Genomic DNA, 14937 nt, shown 5'->3' with positions numbered 1-14937 from the left:
GCTCTGACACCGGCAACCCCCTAGTAAGTAGTGAGAAGAGGAAAGGGAAATGGATCAAAGAGGGAGGATAATGTCTGATTTTTCTAACCTTATGTGAAATGTTAAAAGACTTTCTTTCTTTCTTTTCTTTTCTTTTCTTTTTTTGAGACAGAGTCTCATCCTGTTGCCCAGGCTGTGGTACAGTGGCACCACCTCGGCTCACTGCAACCTCTACCTTCCAGGTTCAAGGGATTCTCATGCCTCCGCCTCCCAAGTAGCTGGGATTACAGGTGTGCACCACCACATTCAGCTGTTTTTGTTTCTTTGTTTGTTTTTAGTAGAGACAGGGTTTTGCAATATTGGGCAGGCTGGTCTTGAGCTTCTGGCCTTAAGTGACCTACTCATCTTGGCCTCCCAAAGTGCTGGGATTAATTACAGGTGTAAGTCACTGTGCCTGGCCAACTTTCTGACATATGTGTGCATGTGTAAACTTGAATCAAACAGGAGTTGCCAGTGAGACAGATCCTTTTGTGCAGTGGCTTATTTCAAAAGGGTAATGTATTGGCTCACATAGCTCGGGGCAAGAGGGGGGATTTAATGTACAACTTTAGTAATTTCATATAAAGTTTAAGACAATCACTTTTTCTTGCTCTATGACTAAGGTTCAAATAACTCACATATTTAACATACTACATAATCCTTAAATATTTAGCACCACTTACATTGTCCAAATTCCCATAGATGATTTTAGAAAAGAACAAACTACATATAGATATAATAATGCAATAATAACACTTACATAGTACTATATGCTGGGCACTCTCATAAGCACATTATGTTATTCATATAATCCTCACAATAACCTTATCAGATAGGTACTAGTATTCTCAACTCAAGTTTTAAAAATGAGAAAAAGGCCCAGAATGTCTTAATCCATTTTGTGTTGCAATAAGGGAATACTTGAGGCTGGGCAATTTATAAAGAAAAGAGGTTTATCTGGCTCACAATTCTTCAGGCTGTTCAAGAAGCATGGTACCAACATTTGCTCAGCTACTGGTAGAGAACTCAAGCTGTTTCCACTCAAGGCAGAAGGTGAAGGGGAGCTGGCTGTGTAGAGATCACATGGCCAGAGAGGACGCAAAGGGGTGGGAGGGAGATGCCAGGCTCTTTTTAACAACCCACTCTTTCAGGAACACCCATCCTCCAGACAGGGCATTAATCTATTCATGAGTAGTCTACTTCCATGACCCAAACACCTCCTATTAGGCCCTACCTCCAACATTGGGGATCAGATTTCAACACAAGGTTTTTGAGGACAATATCCAACTGTACGAGGGAAGAATTTTATACATCTAATAAGTTGTACAACTTGGATTCAAACCCAGTCATTCAGACTCGAGTTCATCCTCTTAACCACTATACTTCTACTGATAGTAAAACTTTACAGATGTCTCAAGAAAATTACAAATTAACATCCCTCAAGAGTATAGATGAAAAATTTCTCAAAATACTTCAAACCAAATTCAGGATGAATTATTTGATAAATAATTCGGATTATTCATCATGACCAAGTGGATTTATCCTAGGAATGCAAGGGTGGCTTAACATTTGAGACTTGATCAATACAATACAATATGTTATAGAATAAAGGACAAAATCACATGATCATTCCAATAGACCAGAACATACATTTGACAAAATCCAACATCCTTTCATGGTAAACAAAATAAAATAAAATAACTGGGAAAAAAGAAAACTGCATCAAACTGATAAAAGCTATGTTTGAAAAATTCACAGCTAACCTTGTAGAAGACTGATTGCTTTTTTCCCTAAGGTTAGGAAAATGACAAGAATGTCTACTCTTGCTACTTCAATATTGTACTGGCTCTAGCCAGGGAAATTAGGCAATAAAAAGAAACAAAAGACATCCAAATCAGAAAATAAATAATAAAATTACTTTTATTCACAAATGACATGATCTTTTTTGGAAATCCTAATGAATCCACAAAATAACTGTTAAAATAAATAACAAATTTTGAATGATAAAGTTCAGCAAGGTTGCAGGATACAAGATCAACACACAAAAATCAATTATATTTATATATGCAACAATGAACAACGCAAAAATGAAATTAAGAAAACAACTCCATATACTGTAGTATCAAAAGAATAAAATACTTAGGAATAAATTTAACAAAAAGTGCGATACTCATAACTGAAAACTACAAAACGTTGTCAAAAGAAATTAAAGAAGACAAACAAATGAAGACATCTCATGTTAATGTATCAGATGACTTAATATTATTAAGAATATAATACTCCTTGAATTGATCTACAGATTCAGTGCATCCCTATAAAAATCTCGGCTTTTTTTGCAGAATTTGACAAGCTGTTCCTAAAACTCATATGGAAATTAAAGAAATTCAGAATAGCAAAGAAAAAAATATTGAAAAAGAGAAGCAAAACTGGAGAACTCCCACTTCATGATTTCAAAACTAACTACACAGCTGCAATAATCAAGGCGGTGTGGTGCCAGTACAAGAAGAGATATATAAGTCAGTAGAATAAAATTGAGAGTGTAGAAATAAGCCCTTACATTTATAGTCGATTGATTTTTCAAAAGGATACCAAAACTACTTAATGGTGAAATAATAGTCATCTCAAGAAATAGTACCTAGACAACTGAATATGCAAAAGGTTTAATTTGGACTCCAACCTCATATCATCTAAAAAAATTAACTCAAACTGCATCATAGACCTTAATATAAGAGTTAAAGCTATAAAACTCTAAGAATAAAATACAGGAGTAAATCTTAATGACCTTAGTCATAATATGACCCTAAAAGACCAGCGAGGAAAGAAAAAATAGGTAAATTGGACTGTGTGAAAATTTAAAACTTTTGTGCTTCAAAGAACACCATCAAGGAAATGAAAAGACAACGCACAGTTTGGGAAAAAATATTTGCACATTATATATCTGATAGGAAACATATCCAGAATACACAAAGAATTCTTAGAACTCAACAACAAAAACACAAATAACCTAAGTTAAACATGGGGAAAGGAATTAAATAGACATTTCTCCAAAGAAAATGTACAAGTGCCCATGAGACACAAAAAGGACCAGGCACGGTGACCCACACCTGTAATCCCAGGATTTTGGGAGGTCAAGGCGGGAGGGTCCCTTCAGCCCAGGTGTTCGAGACCAGCCTGGGCAACACAGGGAGACCCTGTGCCTACCTACAAAAAAATTTAAAAATTAGCCGGATGTAGTGATGCACACCCATGGTCCTAGCTACTGGGGAGGCTGAGGCAGGAGGATTGATTGAGCCTAGGAGGTCAAGGCTGCAGTGAGCCATGTTCATTCCACTGCACTCCAGCCTGGGTGACAGAGCAAGACCCTGACTCAAAACAAAACAAAACAAAACAAAACAAAACAAAACAAAACAAAAGAAAAGAAAAAAAGGACACACAAAAGATGCTTAGCATAATTAGCTATCAGAGAAATACAAATAAAATCACGATGAGAAACCCATACCAAAAGAATGGGTTTCTTTTTGAGGTGATGAAAATCTTCTGTAACTGGATAGTGCTAATTGTTGCACTACTCTGCAAATATACTACAAATCATTGAATTGCATACAGCTAAAAGGAAAATTTTATAATATGTAACATATTTCAATAAAGCTGTTATTTTTAAAAAGCATGACAGAAAATATTGATAAATGTAGTTATAACAAATTTAAATAGCAAACAAAATTCTGGAGGAAAAAAAAGGGCAACTCATAACCCAGAACCCAAAGAAGGTTAATTGTCTTAACAGAAAAGGAGCTTTTATAAAACACAAACACAAAACAAAACCACACACAATCTAAAGGGAAAAATAGGCAAAGGATATAAATCGAGTTTTTTAATAAAAGAAAACATATAAAAGTTGCTAATTTCCAATAATAAGTGACGTAAGTATTACAACCTCACTGGGAAACCAGTTTCAACCATCAGATTAGCGCAAATCAACAATTTTGATAACACTGTGCTGGTGAGGATTCAGGAAAAACTTTATAAAAGTTTTGCCTATATTATTTTCTCCAGAATTTTGTTTTTTATTTAAATTTGTTATGGCTTTTGCAATGCAGATTATTCAAAGCTTTTTATGTAACTAAATAAATGAGAAGCAATTTGGAGATTCACATGCCCTTTGCACATTCACATACCCTTTGACCCAGCAATTCCACTACTGGGAAGGTATTCAGTGGGATCTGTAAATACTTAACAATCAACTCTCCCCACAAAAAAAAGGTAATGGAAGCCTTTTATTTGTAGACTTTGCCAATTTTAATGGTGTAAGTAGTTCCACCACCCCAATTTCAAGCTACTGTCCTAACATCAACTGATACCAGAATTCCTGGACTTTTCACAAATGGCTGTCACAAACCCGTCTTAGCACACCACTGGAATATTCATCAGGAAATGCAAAAGGATATATGTGCCAAATTGCAAAATTATGTGTAATAATAAGAGATTTGAAACAATCTAAATGGCTATCAATGAAGAACTGCTTCTTAAAATACAGATGGCGAGAAACAAACAAAATAGACAACTGCTTAAATTAATTAGAGCATAACATTATAAAAACAAATTGAAAATCCTATTATTTATAAGTATATAACAATCTCTAAGCTATATTTTTAAATGGAAACAACTAAGATGCAGAGCAGTGTGTATCATATAACACTTGAGAAAGAGGTGTAACTATATACGCAGAGAATATCTCTGGAAGGATATTTAAGGTACTAGCATCATTTATTTCCTCAGGAGAGGAGAAATGGGTGACTCATCCACATACCTGATCAGCATGCTTCTGAACACTCTCTCGCACTCTGCGACTATCTGGACTATCCTCTTGAGTCCTCTGTTCTGCACTCTAGCCACCTTGGCCTCCCCAGAATCTTGACTCCATTTCCTAGACTCAAGAAGTTGCTGGTCTCCACCTAGTTGTCTCTTCGTTGTGCCGTGTCCTGAAGGCTATCTCAATATATGTGGCTTGGTTAGGGCTCAAGTCCAGACCTGGTCAGTCAGTGCACTCTATTTCCTTGGTCATAATGGCTAGTTCAGGGATAGCAGGGTGACCATATTAGTCTAAGACTTAATTCTAGAATTTCTGTTGGAAGTTTTTCTTCTGGGATTGCTATCTTATTCTAGAAGAATAAGGTGGGGGCAACCACATGAAAGATTCTGCCTGAGATTAAATTCAGAACAGAGGAAAGCAGAACAAAGAGATAAAGAGATTGAGACTTCATGATGTTGTTTGAACCTCTGAATGCATCTATACCTGAAAACCATAACCTGTTTTTTTTTTTTTAAATATTTGAGCCACCAAATCCTTTTTTTCCCAGTAGATATCAGTTCAAATAATTTCTGCCACCTGCAGTTGAATGAGTCTACAGTAATATAGCTAAACTACATCAGCCCTGCTTCTCTTTAACACACTTCTCAAACTTTGGGGATAAATTACAGTGGTCCTCTATCTTTTTTTTTTTTTTTTTTTTTTTTTTTTGAGACGGAGTCTGGCTCTGTCACCCAGGCTGGAGTGCAGTGGCCGGATCTCAGCTCACTGCAAGCTCTGCCTCCCGGGTTTATGCCAGTCTCCTGCCTCAGCCTCCCGAGTAGCTGGGACTACAGGCATCCACCACTTCGCCCGGCTAGTTTTTTGTATTTTTTAGGAGAGACGGGGTTTCACCATGTTAGCCAGGATGGTCTCAATCTCCTGACCTCGTGATACACCCGTCTCGGCTTCCCAAAGTGCTGGGATTACAGGCTTGAGCCACTGCGCCCGGCCCCTCTATCTTCACACACACACACACACACACACACACACACACACACACACAGTCACTCACAGACTCACACCAACTTGATCCTCTCTCCTTTTTGTCAAGGAGAATGGAGCGGAGGGCTCATACCACCCATTCTCTATCTGGCAATGGAAAGACAAAGAGTGCCAATAATCATGCCACAAGCAAAATGGCATCTACACAAATGAGATACAACATTGCTAAACGTGAATGTACTTCCAATTCATTTTTACCAAGAAAAAAATCATTTTAAAAATGCTTGCACTCACCTTAAAAAATCATTTTTTGGGGGACTAGCCCTGTAAAGAAACTCATGGAAGTCTGTAAGAGAATAAGACCAACAGAAGATCTTGAAGGTGACAGAATAGCAGTGACAGTCCTAAATGAGAAGCTTACTGGAATGTTTGACCTCTACTGGCTCCAAGACAAACATTTGTTTTGAGGAAACAATTGTGAAAAATGCCTCTGTTTGAAAACATTAGCTTACGGAGCACACAGTTGACTTTAAAATCTATACTTAAACTATTAGGTTTCTGCCAAATAAAATACTTGTCCACTGAAACGTATGTTTCAATGAAAAATGCTTGCCATTGTAGACAGACCAGAAGGAAATGCCCAGAATATGGTCAAACTTTGCAACATTTTAAAAATCAAGTTGTTAACCACTGAATTGTCAAAATGGTAATTTTCCAATCAATGTTCCAGTATCACTTGTCAATTATTGTATTATAAAAATAGACTAATAATGTATTTTATGATTATTCATCTTTTAAAACATTCTATTTAAGAATCTGGCAGTCTTATCAATGCAAAAATAATTTTTTTTCTTTGAGTGTGAGGAATCCTAAGTTGCATTTTTGCAATTTCTTCTTCTTCTTTTTTTTGAAGGGAGATTAACCATGTAACTTGGAGTCTTCCCAAAGATCTTTTCCTCACAGATTGGCACTCTTCGTCTTTGTTGTTTCATTCCAGAATGCAGAGTAGGAGCCCCTCCACTCCCTTCTCCCTTACAGAAAGGAGAGAAGACCAAGTTGGTGTAAGTCTGTGAGGGACTGTGTATGCATGTGCACCTGTGTGTATGTGAAGATAGAGGACCGTGGTCATTTGTCCCCAAAGTCTGAGAGATAAGCATGTTAAAAAGAAGTAGGGCTGATGCAGTCGAGCTATATAACTATGGTTAACCTGTAAGGATCTTTGGGGAGTGTATTTGCTTATTCTAAAACATTTTCCTACATGGTCTTTACCTCTGATGTATCTGGATCACTAGTCTTTTAAACTTCACTTCATTCTTTTTTTTCATCATAGTTCTTCATAGTTTAAAAAGAGCAGCTCAGAAAATCATAGTTTGTGCCATCCAGAGCTAGGAAATGGCATTGCCAAGCTCACCAAATCACAGTCCAGGGCAATATGGGCTATACTGATGGCCTTATCCTGGAGCCTTCAACTGTTTTTCAGTTGCCCTAATTGTGAGTTGATTCTCTGACTTAAGCCTGAACATATTTTAGGTCACAACATTCTCATAAAAGCGTCTTTCAGAATCTATGGAATATGGCTTCAGGACCCCCAGGGAGATGAGGTCCTGGTTCTTAGGGAGGGCAGCCAGCCATCCAGTCATTTTTCTCATGAATGGAGGAAGAAAAGTCACCTGGGCCTCTCAGACTGTGTAGGGTCCAGTTTTCGGGTTTTTGCTCAGGCAGCCCCTGTCCTAGAACACCTTTCCTCAGTTCCTCCCTACCCACCTGAATGCACACAATCTTTATGGCCCATCTCGTTTGTGAGGCTTTGCTTGATTATCTCCTAAAGTGATGGCTTTCTCTTCTGAACTCTTATGCCACTTATCGGCTCTTCAACCTGGGCATCATAGAGAGAAACTAGGTCTCTGAAAGAATTCCACAGTATAAGATCATGGAAGGCAGGGGTACCACAATTTACACACTTTTGGTTTTTCTCACAGTGACCTGCACGGTGTCTTTATTTTGGTTTAAAGACAAGTTTTCCAGTTTCAAAAGGAAACTAAGAATAGGTTACTTTTTGCTTTGAGAGGCTGTTACACAGATAACGTAGACTCACTGGAAACAATTCAATGAAAACAAGCCTTAGTGTCACCCTCTGACACCCTAGCTCAGAGGAGGGTAAGGGCATGCAGCCAGACAGGAAAGTGTATGATGAGGGAGGCAGACAGGCTTCCTTGGGTTCCTCTAGGTATATGTAAGATCTGCTGTAAGAATATACATTCTCTTTCCTCAAGCTGCCCTGGGAAGGGGGAAGCCTCAGGAACCCCCTCATTTAGAGGGTAGCTGGAAGCCGCTCCTAGAGACTGTTGCTGGGCACTCAGGGGAACCCACCATGCCTAGGAACTGCCAACCCTCAGAATGTGAATCAACCATAGCATATGTTTCTAATTTCTAACAGATGCACTGTAACATGCTTACCTCATCCTGGTTATGACTGAAGTCCTATAGGCTTCAACTAATTTAAGCAACAATCTGGTGACCAACAGAAGACTGTGTTTGAACCAGGTAGCATTTGCTAGAAGAGCTTCAAAGGAGATTGTCCCAGAGATCTCTACCAATAGTCTCGTGCACACAGTAGGTGTTCATTAGATATTCTGTATAGCTGTTAAATTGTAGGTAACGATAATTGGGCTTGTCTATTTTTACAGATGCTTGGAAAAATATAAGATTAAATTCCTGGGGAAAGGGTGGGATAGGAAGGAGATATTGAAGGGAATGTGTGAGTTTCTGAAGGGATAGCTATTCTTGTCTAATCATTTCTCTTTTCCTTGACTTGTCAAGACAAAAAAAAAAAAAAAAAGTTGTTTTTCACCCAGTGGCTATTCATTAAATCTTTATGGGACTGAACTGCCACCAATATGTTTCAAATTCATGAGACCTTTGCAAATTATAATAGCTGATTTCCCTGCAAACAGAAATGATATACTTAGAGGCTTTCCTGGAAGAATGAACTGGCCTCAGGGTTTCATAATGGACTGTAGAGCCTTTCACCTCAAGGTCAGTAGGTCAAATCCAAATCAGGCCTGAGGTGGCTGAGAGACATTGTTTGAGTGGCAGCTGTTGGGTGACCAGGGTGAAAGGAGCTGGAGGCTTCGGCTGCATTTCAAGTGACGTGAACAGGTGCTGTCTGCCAGGGTCCTGGCGGAGGATGAAAGAGAGTGGTCACAAATCACCTGGGGTTGGTCTCCCAGATGCAGAGGCCATTTTTGACCTGGCAAAGTGAGGAGCTGAACTTCCAAGTACTTTTATTCGAGGAGGAAAGCTGAGGGAAGGACATGTCTAAACTGCCAAGGCCTCAGAAGAGGAGGGTGTGTGTCAGATGAATGGCGAGGCACCTGCTGCATCACCTGAGGCCAGAGCTGGCTTCTGCGTGCTAAGCATTTCACTGCCTTCTACTTTCTCTGCCTCACTCCTTGCTCGCTTTCTTTCCAATGGTGGCTGGCACTGTCTTCTGTCACTAAGTAAGGATGAACAAGTGAAGATGCAAAGGGATCAATGGGCAGACTGCAGTGATTAAAATAAATGGTGAGGGTTTCCAGTTTTCAGTTGTGCAATACATTTTACACCATGCACATCTTAGACTCACAGCATGCAGCAGTGGGGTATAAAATATGTAATAGAGTGGGGGGTCAGAATTCGGTAGCTGCTTCATAAAAGCTTAGGACAGAACACTGCATTTGTCCTACCCCTTCTTTGGACTGTTGAAGAAATTGAGGTCCGGATAGTTGGAGGTGGGTCACTGTGTCAGGGTCTAAGTTACCAGCAAGTTAGGTGACTCCAACTGATGAGAACAGTCAATGGAGGTATTGAAAGGCTATGAAGTAGTACACAGCAGCTTAAGGGAAGCAAGTGTGGCCAGTAGCGTGGAGGCAAATCTTTGACAGTTCTTCAGGAGAGGTCCCTTTTACTGCTTTAGCCACTGGCTATGGGTTAGGGCAGGGAATATCCTGCTCTGGACAGAAAGCTGGCATCTTCTTGCTTCAAGTCTCTATTTAAATTTCACTTTCTAAGAGAAGCTTTCCCTGGCCATTATATGTAAAACTGTATGTAACCCCTTCCACCTACATGCACTCCCTTTCCCTCTATTCTTTATTGCTTTTCATGGCACTTATTCCCATCTGACCATTACTCATTTATTACTTACTATCTACTTTCAGTCTCTGCCTCCAACCCCCTTCTCCATGATCCCATTTCTGAGGGGTAGAGTGTCCTCCAGAAGTTTCCTGTACCCTTAGGAGAGGAGGTTCCCTTAGACTCCAAGTCTGGGCAAGTTTCAAAGCTCCTCCCTTGGGAATCTCATAGGGATGGAGTGGGTCCTGTTTTTTTTTTTTTTTTTTTTTTTTTTTTTTCTCAGCACTTTCCCCTTTTGCCTGCAATCCAAGATCCTCAGTGAGAAGGCTCTTCCCTGGTCCCAAACCATGGAGGAAAGGAGCTTTTTAAACAAGGGGATGAACAGGTATGGAAGGAGAAATGGCCACCGCAGGCCAGAGTCTCTGTGCTGTTTGGATACCACATTTTCAACCAAGTTTTGCTGGCAGGCTCAAAGGACCTGTCTGCTAATATGGCTTAGCAAAGATTCCTCCTAGCTCTATCCAGCTGTTCTCTCTCCATTTTTCTTTTTCTCTTCCCACCCCCCTCCTTTCACCTGCAGCCCACCCCCAACCCCTATCCATTTCCTAGGAAAATAAATCTCTGGGAGGAGGCAGGAAGAGTGGATCTCAGCGAACCCTTCTGAATAAATGTCTATATTAATGAATTATTAACTCAGCCACCCGTGACCTTAAACCTAGAAGGAGGAGCACCCAGGGCAGAGCGGAGAGCTGTTGAATCCTTTATTGGAGTCCTGTCAAAGGCAACCGACCATTTGTTCCACTCCCCCATCAAGAAAACATAATTAATATGAAAGGCAAACTTTTGAATTGTATGTCAAATGAAATCAGATAGAGGGTCTCCTGGACAGAACCCCCTTCTCCCCTCCTACTCCTTCTGCTGCTCCCTCCCTATCCTGGCCTGCAGCTCCATCCTTCCCCTCCCAGCTCAGGGTACAATGGGCTTCCCAGGGATAATTTTCGGGGTGAAAATGCTCGAGAAAATAATGAGTTTGGGTAATTTATCGATCCTGGCTCCTCTTCCCACTTGTTTTATTTTAGAGGTCGTTAATCAATGAAGAAAAACACCACCGTGTCCCCCCGTTTGCATTTAATACACTCAGGCTCCTTATTTATTCCTCTAGAACAAATTCCCAGCAAATATTCACCCATCGATTTGGGAGCCATGGATTTTTATAAAGGTTTGATCGCTTTCTAAGTGGGCGAAGTGATTTGTTTCCGCGGTCTTCTCAGTATTGAAGGGGTGGGGAAGCGGATTTGAGGGGGTGCATGTCCTTGCCGTCGGTGGGCTCACATCCTAAAAACTACTGATATGCGCCAGGGTGTCCGTGACCAAGCGGGCCCAGGGTCAACTGTGTGACGGGGGAGCGCCCCTCAGAGCGCGCGTAGCGTCGGGGGTCCCGCCTACGCCTCTGCGCGCCCTTGTGCGCACCTGGGGAGGACGACGCCGACCCAGCCTCAGCCGAACTCCGCGGGCACCAGGGAAGCCGCTGTGGAGGCAGGGGCCCCGCCCGGCGCCGTGGGCCTGCTGGGGAGAAGCGCGGGAGGTCCAGACTCCCGGTCTATTCCCTTCCAGACTTCTTCGTTCGCTCCTGGGCCTTCGGGGCTCTCCCTCAAACTTTCTCCTTGCCCCCTTCACGGGAGGTCCCTGTACCCTCTGAGCCTTAGGGTTCTCGGGATCGACTTGTGCCCAGGGTGGGTGGGGCGGAAGCTTGAATCGGATAACCCAGGTACGGCACCTGTAGATGTAGTGGGCGAGGGGGACTTCGCTACCTTCTCAGCTTCTTCCCTGGCCCCCGCAGCGAGGAGAGCCAAATCTCTCCCATGGTACCCCCTCTGGCGTCAGTCTGGACCGAGTGGCTACAGGTTTGACTAGGGTGGGCAGTAGATGCACTTGGCACCTCACCGAACGGTGTTTGAATCCGCCTCCATCACTCATTAATGGCGTGACCTTAGGCAACCCATCTAAAAACTTTCCGAACCTCAGCGGTCCCCATCTACAATATGGGGGTTAATGATAATGCCTTCTCCGCATGGTTGCTAGGTGGATTAAATGGACGTAAAGCGCCTACCCGCGCTCGGCACGTCCAAAGCTCTCATTAACAGGTCAGCTAATCTTATTACGAGAGGAACCCTCCCTCCTCAGCTTCCCAGAGTGTGGGCGGCATGGGGCCACGGAAGCAGCTGCTCCAAATAGCATTTCAAAATCCTGAGACTTTCTAATGGTGGCAGGGGGTGAAGGGGTAGGGGGGAGGCGGGGTTGGGACTGGTAGAGGTTCTTTGGGGCTTCCAGTTCTGGGGACCACGCGCTTGGAAGTAGCTGGGTTTGGGCAGAAGCAAGAAGGCAGATGACAGGACCGCCGCCCGAGTCCGGACTTCCATCCCTGGAGCTCACTGTCTCTCCCAGAGAACAGAGGAGTGTCCTGGTTTCTCAGCAGTGAGCCAGGAGAGTGTGAGAAAGAGCATTTGTTTCTTCTCCCGTGGCCCGACAGACCACTCTTCGGCAGTTCTGCGAGCAGATTAATTGAAACGGGCCTGGACCTTCATCCTCTCCTCCCGATGGAGTTGCTGGAAGTCTGCGGAGACTGCCTGGTTAGCCTCCGGGACCACAGCGCCGTGGGTTTTCCCTCGTGGCGTCTGCCTTAAACTTGGGTGCTATCAATCTATCCAACAATGATGGATGACCTTGTCATAACGACGCCAGTCAAAACATTTTCGTTCAACTCTGTTCCAACCAACATCGAAGCATCCTGAATGAGACCCGGATGAATTCTAAACAGCACGTTTCTCAGGCTCAGACAACTTGAGTGGTAGGAAGAGAAAAAGAAACAAGCAGAAATCAGGAAAGAATGGCTATTAATTGTTCAGACTGGCAAGTGCTAAATAAGTTAGGTTGTTTGAAGAAAGATAAATGCCGTTTCTTCTCTTTGAGGTATGGCCAGAACCCCGGTGATGGGAAAGTACCTCCTGAATCGGTCAATTTCACACACCCTGCCTGTGCCCTCTACCATCTACTACCGAAAATGCCAGGAAGAGCTGGGTGGGGGGCAAGTGCCTAATTCGTGGGCGCCAGACTGCATCGAAGGGCTGCACTGGCACAAAGTCTGGGGAGAGGGCATGGTGGAGGTGGGGCTGCACTCCCACCCTGTCCCTCTAACGTCAGGTTTTGGGTAGAGAAACCTATGCATGACTTCCTGGGGCAGCCGCAGGCAGCTGACTGCAAACAGTCTCGCCTGTGTCCCATAGCAGTTGTGCCACCAGACGTAACACTGGATACTTGCTTCCTGGCCCCAACAAGGAGAGGGAAAGAGCCCTCCAGAAGACAACCTGAGAGGGGGTCGGCAGAACGCTGGGTGGTGTCCAGACTCTATCGCAGCCACCTCCCAGCCCCACGACCAGGCTTGAGTACCTCCAGGACCAGCTGCTCTCGGTCCCAGGACCCTCGGTCCCATGCCTCCCTGCACCTACAAGCCTGGCTCCTGGGCTGCAGACAGAGGGTTTCACTGCAGCGCGCAACCCGTCCGGCTCCGACCCCAACTTTTCTCCCCGGAGGATTTATGTTAGACGTTGAGTGGCGGGCGAGTGGACTCTGGCACTCCAGGAAAAACTGAGCCGGGCAAAAGCGCAAACAAACCCGGTCTCGGCAGCGCGGGCTTGCTCCAGCGCCGACACTACAGCGTGTGCGGAGATGCATTCAGGTTGCCGCGTTTCCACTGCTTTTAAGATCAGGGCACTAAGCTGGGACCCAGAAAAGACATATCATGGGCAGAAAGAGACAACAGGCTAGCGGGAGACGTCACGCCAAAAAAACTGGGGATGGAAGGGCGGAGGAGTTTGTGCGGGAAAGGCGCACTAGCAGTGTGGGTCGGGCCCAGTTAGAACTTCCTTCTTCCCTCTCCCCTCCCCTTCTTCTGGACCGCCTCCCCTCCCCTCTCCGTCCGTTCTCTCTCTCTCTCTCTCTCTCTCTCTCTCTCTCTCTCTCACACACACACACACACACACACACACACACACACACACACTTGTATTTTGTGCTGTCGTAAAACCCACGTGTCCAGCCGGGAGGCTGCCAGAGCGTGGAGCCAAGGAGCCAGGACGCGGCAGCGGCCCAGCGCAGCAGCCCACGGCTGTTCAGTCCGGCGCCCAGGTCCGCCTGCGCTCTCGCGCCCTCCGCGGGTCTCCAATTTTCTTGCTCGCACGTCGGGAGGGCTCCGGGCCGCACAATCTCTAGGACTCTCCTCCCGCGCTGCCCAGGGGCGTGTAGCGCAGTCAGGGCGCACACTCTCCTGCACCCGCACGCTCACCGAGACACGCACGCACCCACCGGCAGCGCCGAATTTTCAGGTAAGGTGAGGCTCGTCTGGGACTTAGAGTCTAAGGCTTGGTAGCTAGGAAGGTTGGTGGTCCTAGGTTGGGGGCGGGGGGGCGAGACTGTTCCGCCTTCTGGCGTCTGAGGCCAGCGCGGCTCGGGCGCTGCGCCACCCCGGCTCAGGTCGGCTCCGGGCGCTGGCTGAGGGCGGGGGTTGCATCCTGCAGCCGAGTTCTACCGGGCAGCGCCCTCCTGTCGGGCCCCAGCATTGCTGGATGGGAGCTGGACGCTGCGATCGGGGAGGCAGAGTGGGGTGCACAGCTCCCTCTGTGCAGCGCCGCAGCTTCGGAGTAAACTTTGAGCCCCAGCGGAGTTGGGAAGAGGGAGCTGCGGAACCGGGCGGCCGCCAGCTGAACCACCGGCTCGGGCGCTTTCCCCAGGGTCCCAGCGGCCCTCTTCCCGGCCCCATTCGCCCAGCTCACGCGCCTCCTCTTCCCTGCCCTCTGCCCCCAGTTCGAGGCGTTGGACATGCTGAAGCCCGGAGACCCCGGCGGTTCGGCCTTCCTCAAGGTGGACCCAGCCTACCTGCAGCACTGGCAGCAACTCTTCCCTCACGGCGGCGTCGGCCCGCTCAAGGGCAGCGGCGCCGCGGGTCCCCTGAGCGCGCCGCC

General features: G+C 45.0%; 1 protein-coding gene and 1 long non-coding RNA gene across 3 annotated transcripts in view; one reads left to right on the top strand and one right to left on the bottom strand.

The window, feature by feature from the left end:
- Positions 1–11040: 11040 nt before the first annotated feature.
- On the bottom strand, positions 11041–13837 carry LOC108520392 (uncharacterized). Its single transcript, XR_001882900.1, has 2 exons — positions 13592–13837; positions 11041–12759 (listed from the first exon to the last, which is right to left on the bottom strand). It is a non-coding gene; the product is annotated as an uncharacterized LOC108520392 (long non-coding RNA).
- An 81-nt stretch (positions 13838–13918) lies between these two features.
- The window catches only part of PRDM6 (PR/SET domain 6), a 110102-nt gene continuing 109083 nt past the window's right edge, over positions 13919–14937 (top strand). The window contains exons 1-2 of one of the 2 annotated variants that reach the window (XM_017859759.1): positions 13919–14301; positions 14780–14920. In XM_017859759.1, coding sequence (XP_017715248.1) covers positions 14795–14920 — 126 coding nt within the window. In that variant the 5' untranslated portion in view covers positions 13919–14301; positions 14780–14794. Of the gene's footprint in view, positions 14302–14322; positions 14921–14937 lie in introns of those variants that run through there. The other variant, XM_017859760.1, reaches the window with a different exon arrangement.

This window comes from Rhinopithecus bieti, unplaced genomic scaffold (genome assembly GCF_001698545.2).
Source record: "Rhinopithecus bieti isolate Rb0 unplaced genomic scaffold, ASM169854v2 scaffold_48739, whole genome shotgun sequence".
Lineage (NCBI taxonomy): Eukaryota > Metazoa > Chordata > Mammalia > Primates > Cercopithecidae > Rhinopithecus > Rhinopithecus bieti.
This window is presented reverse-complemented; position numbering and strand designations above follow the sequence as displayed.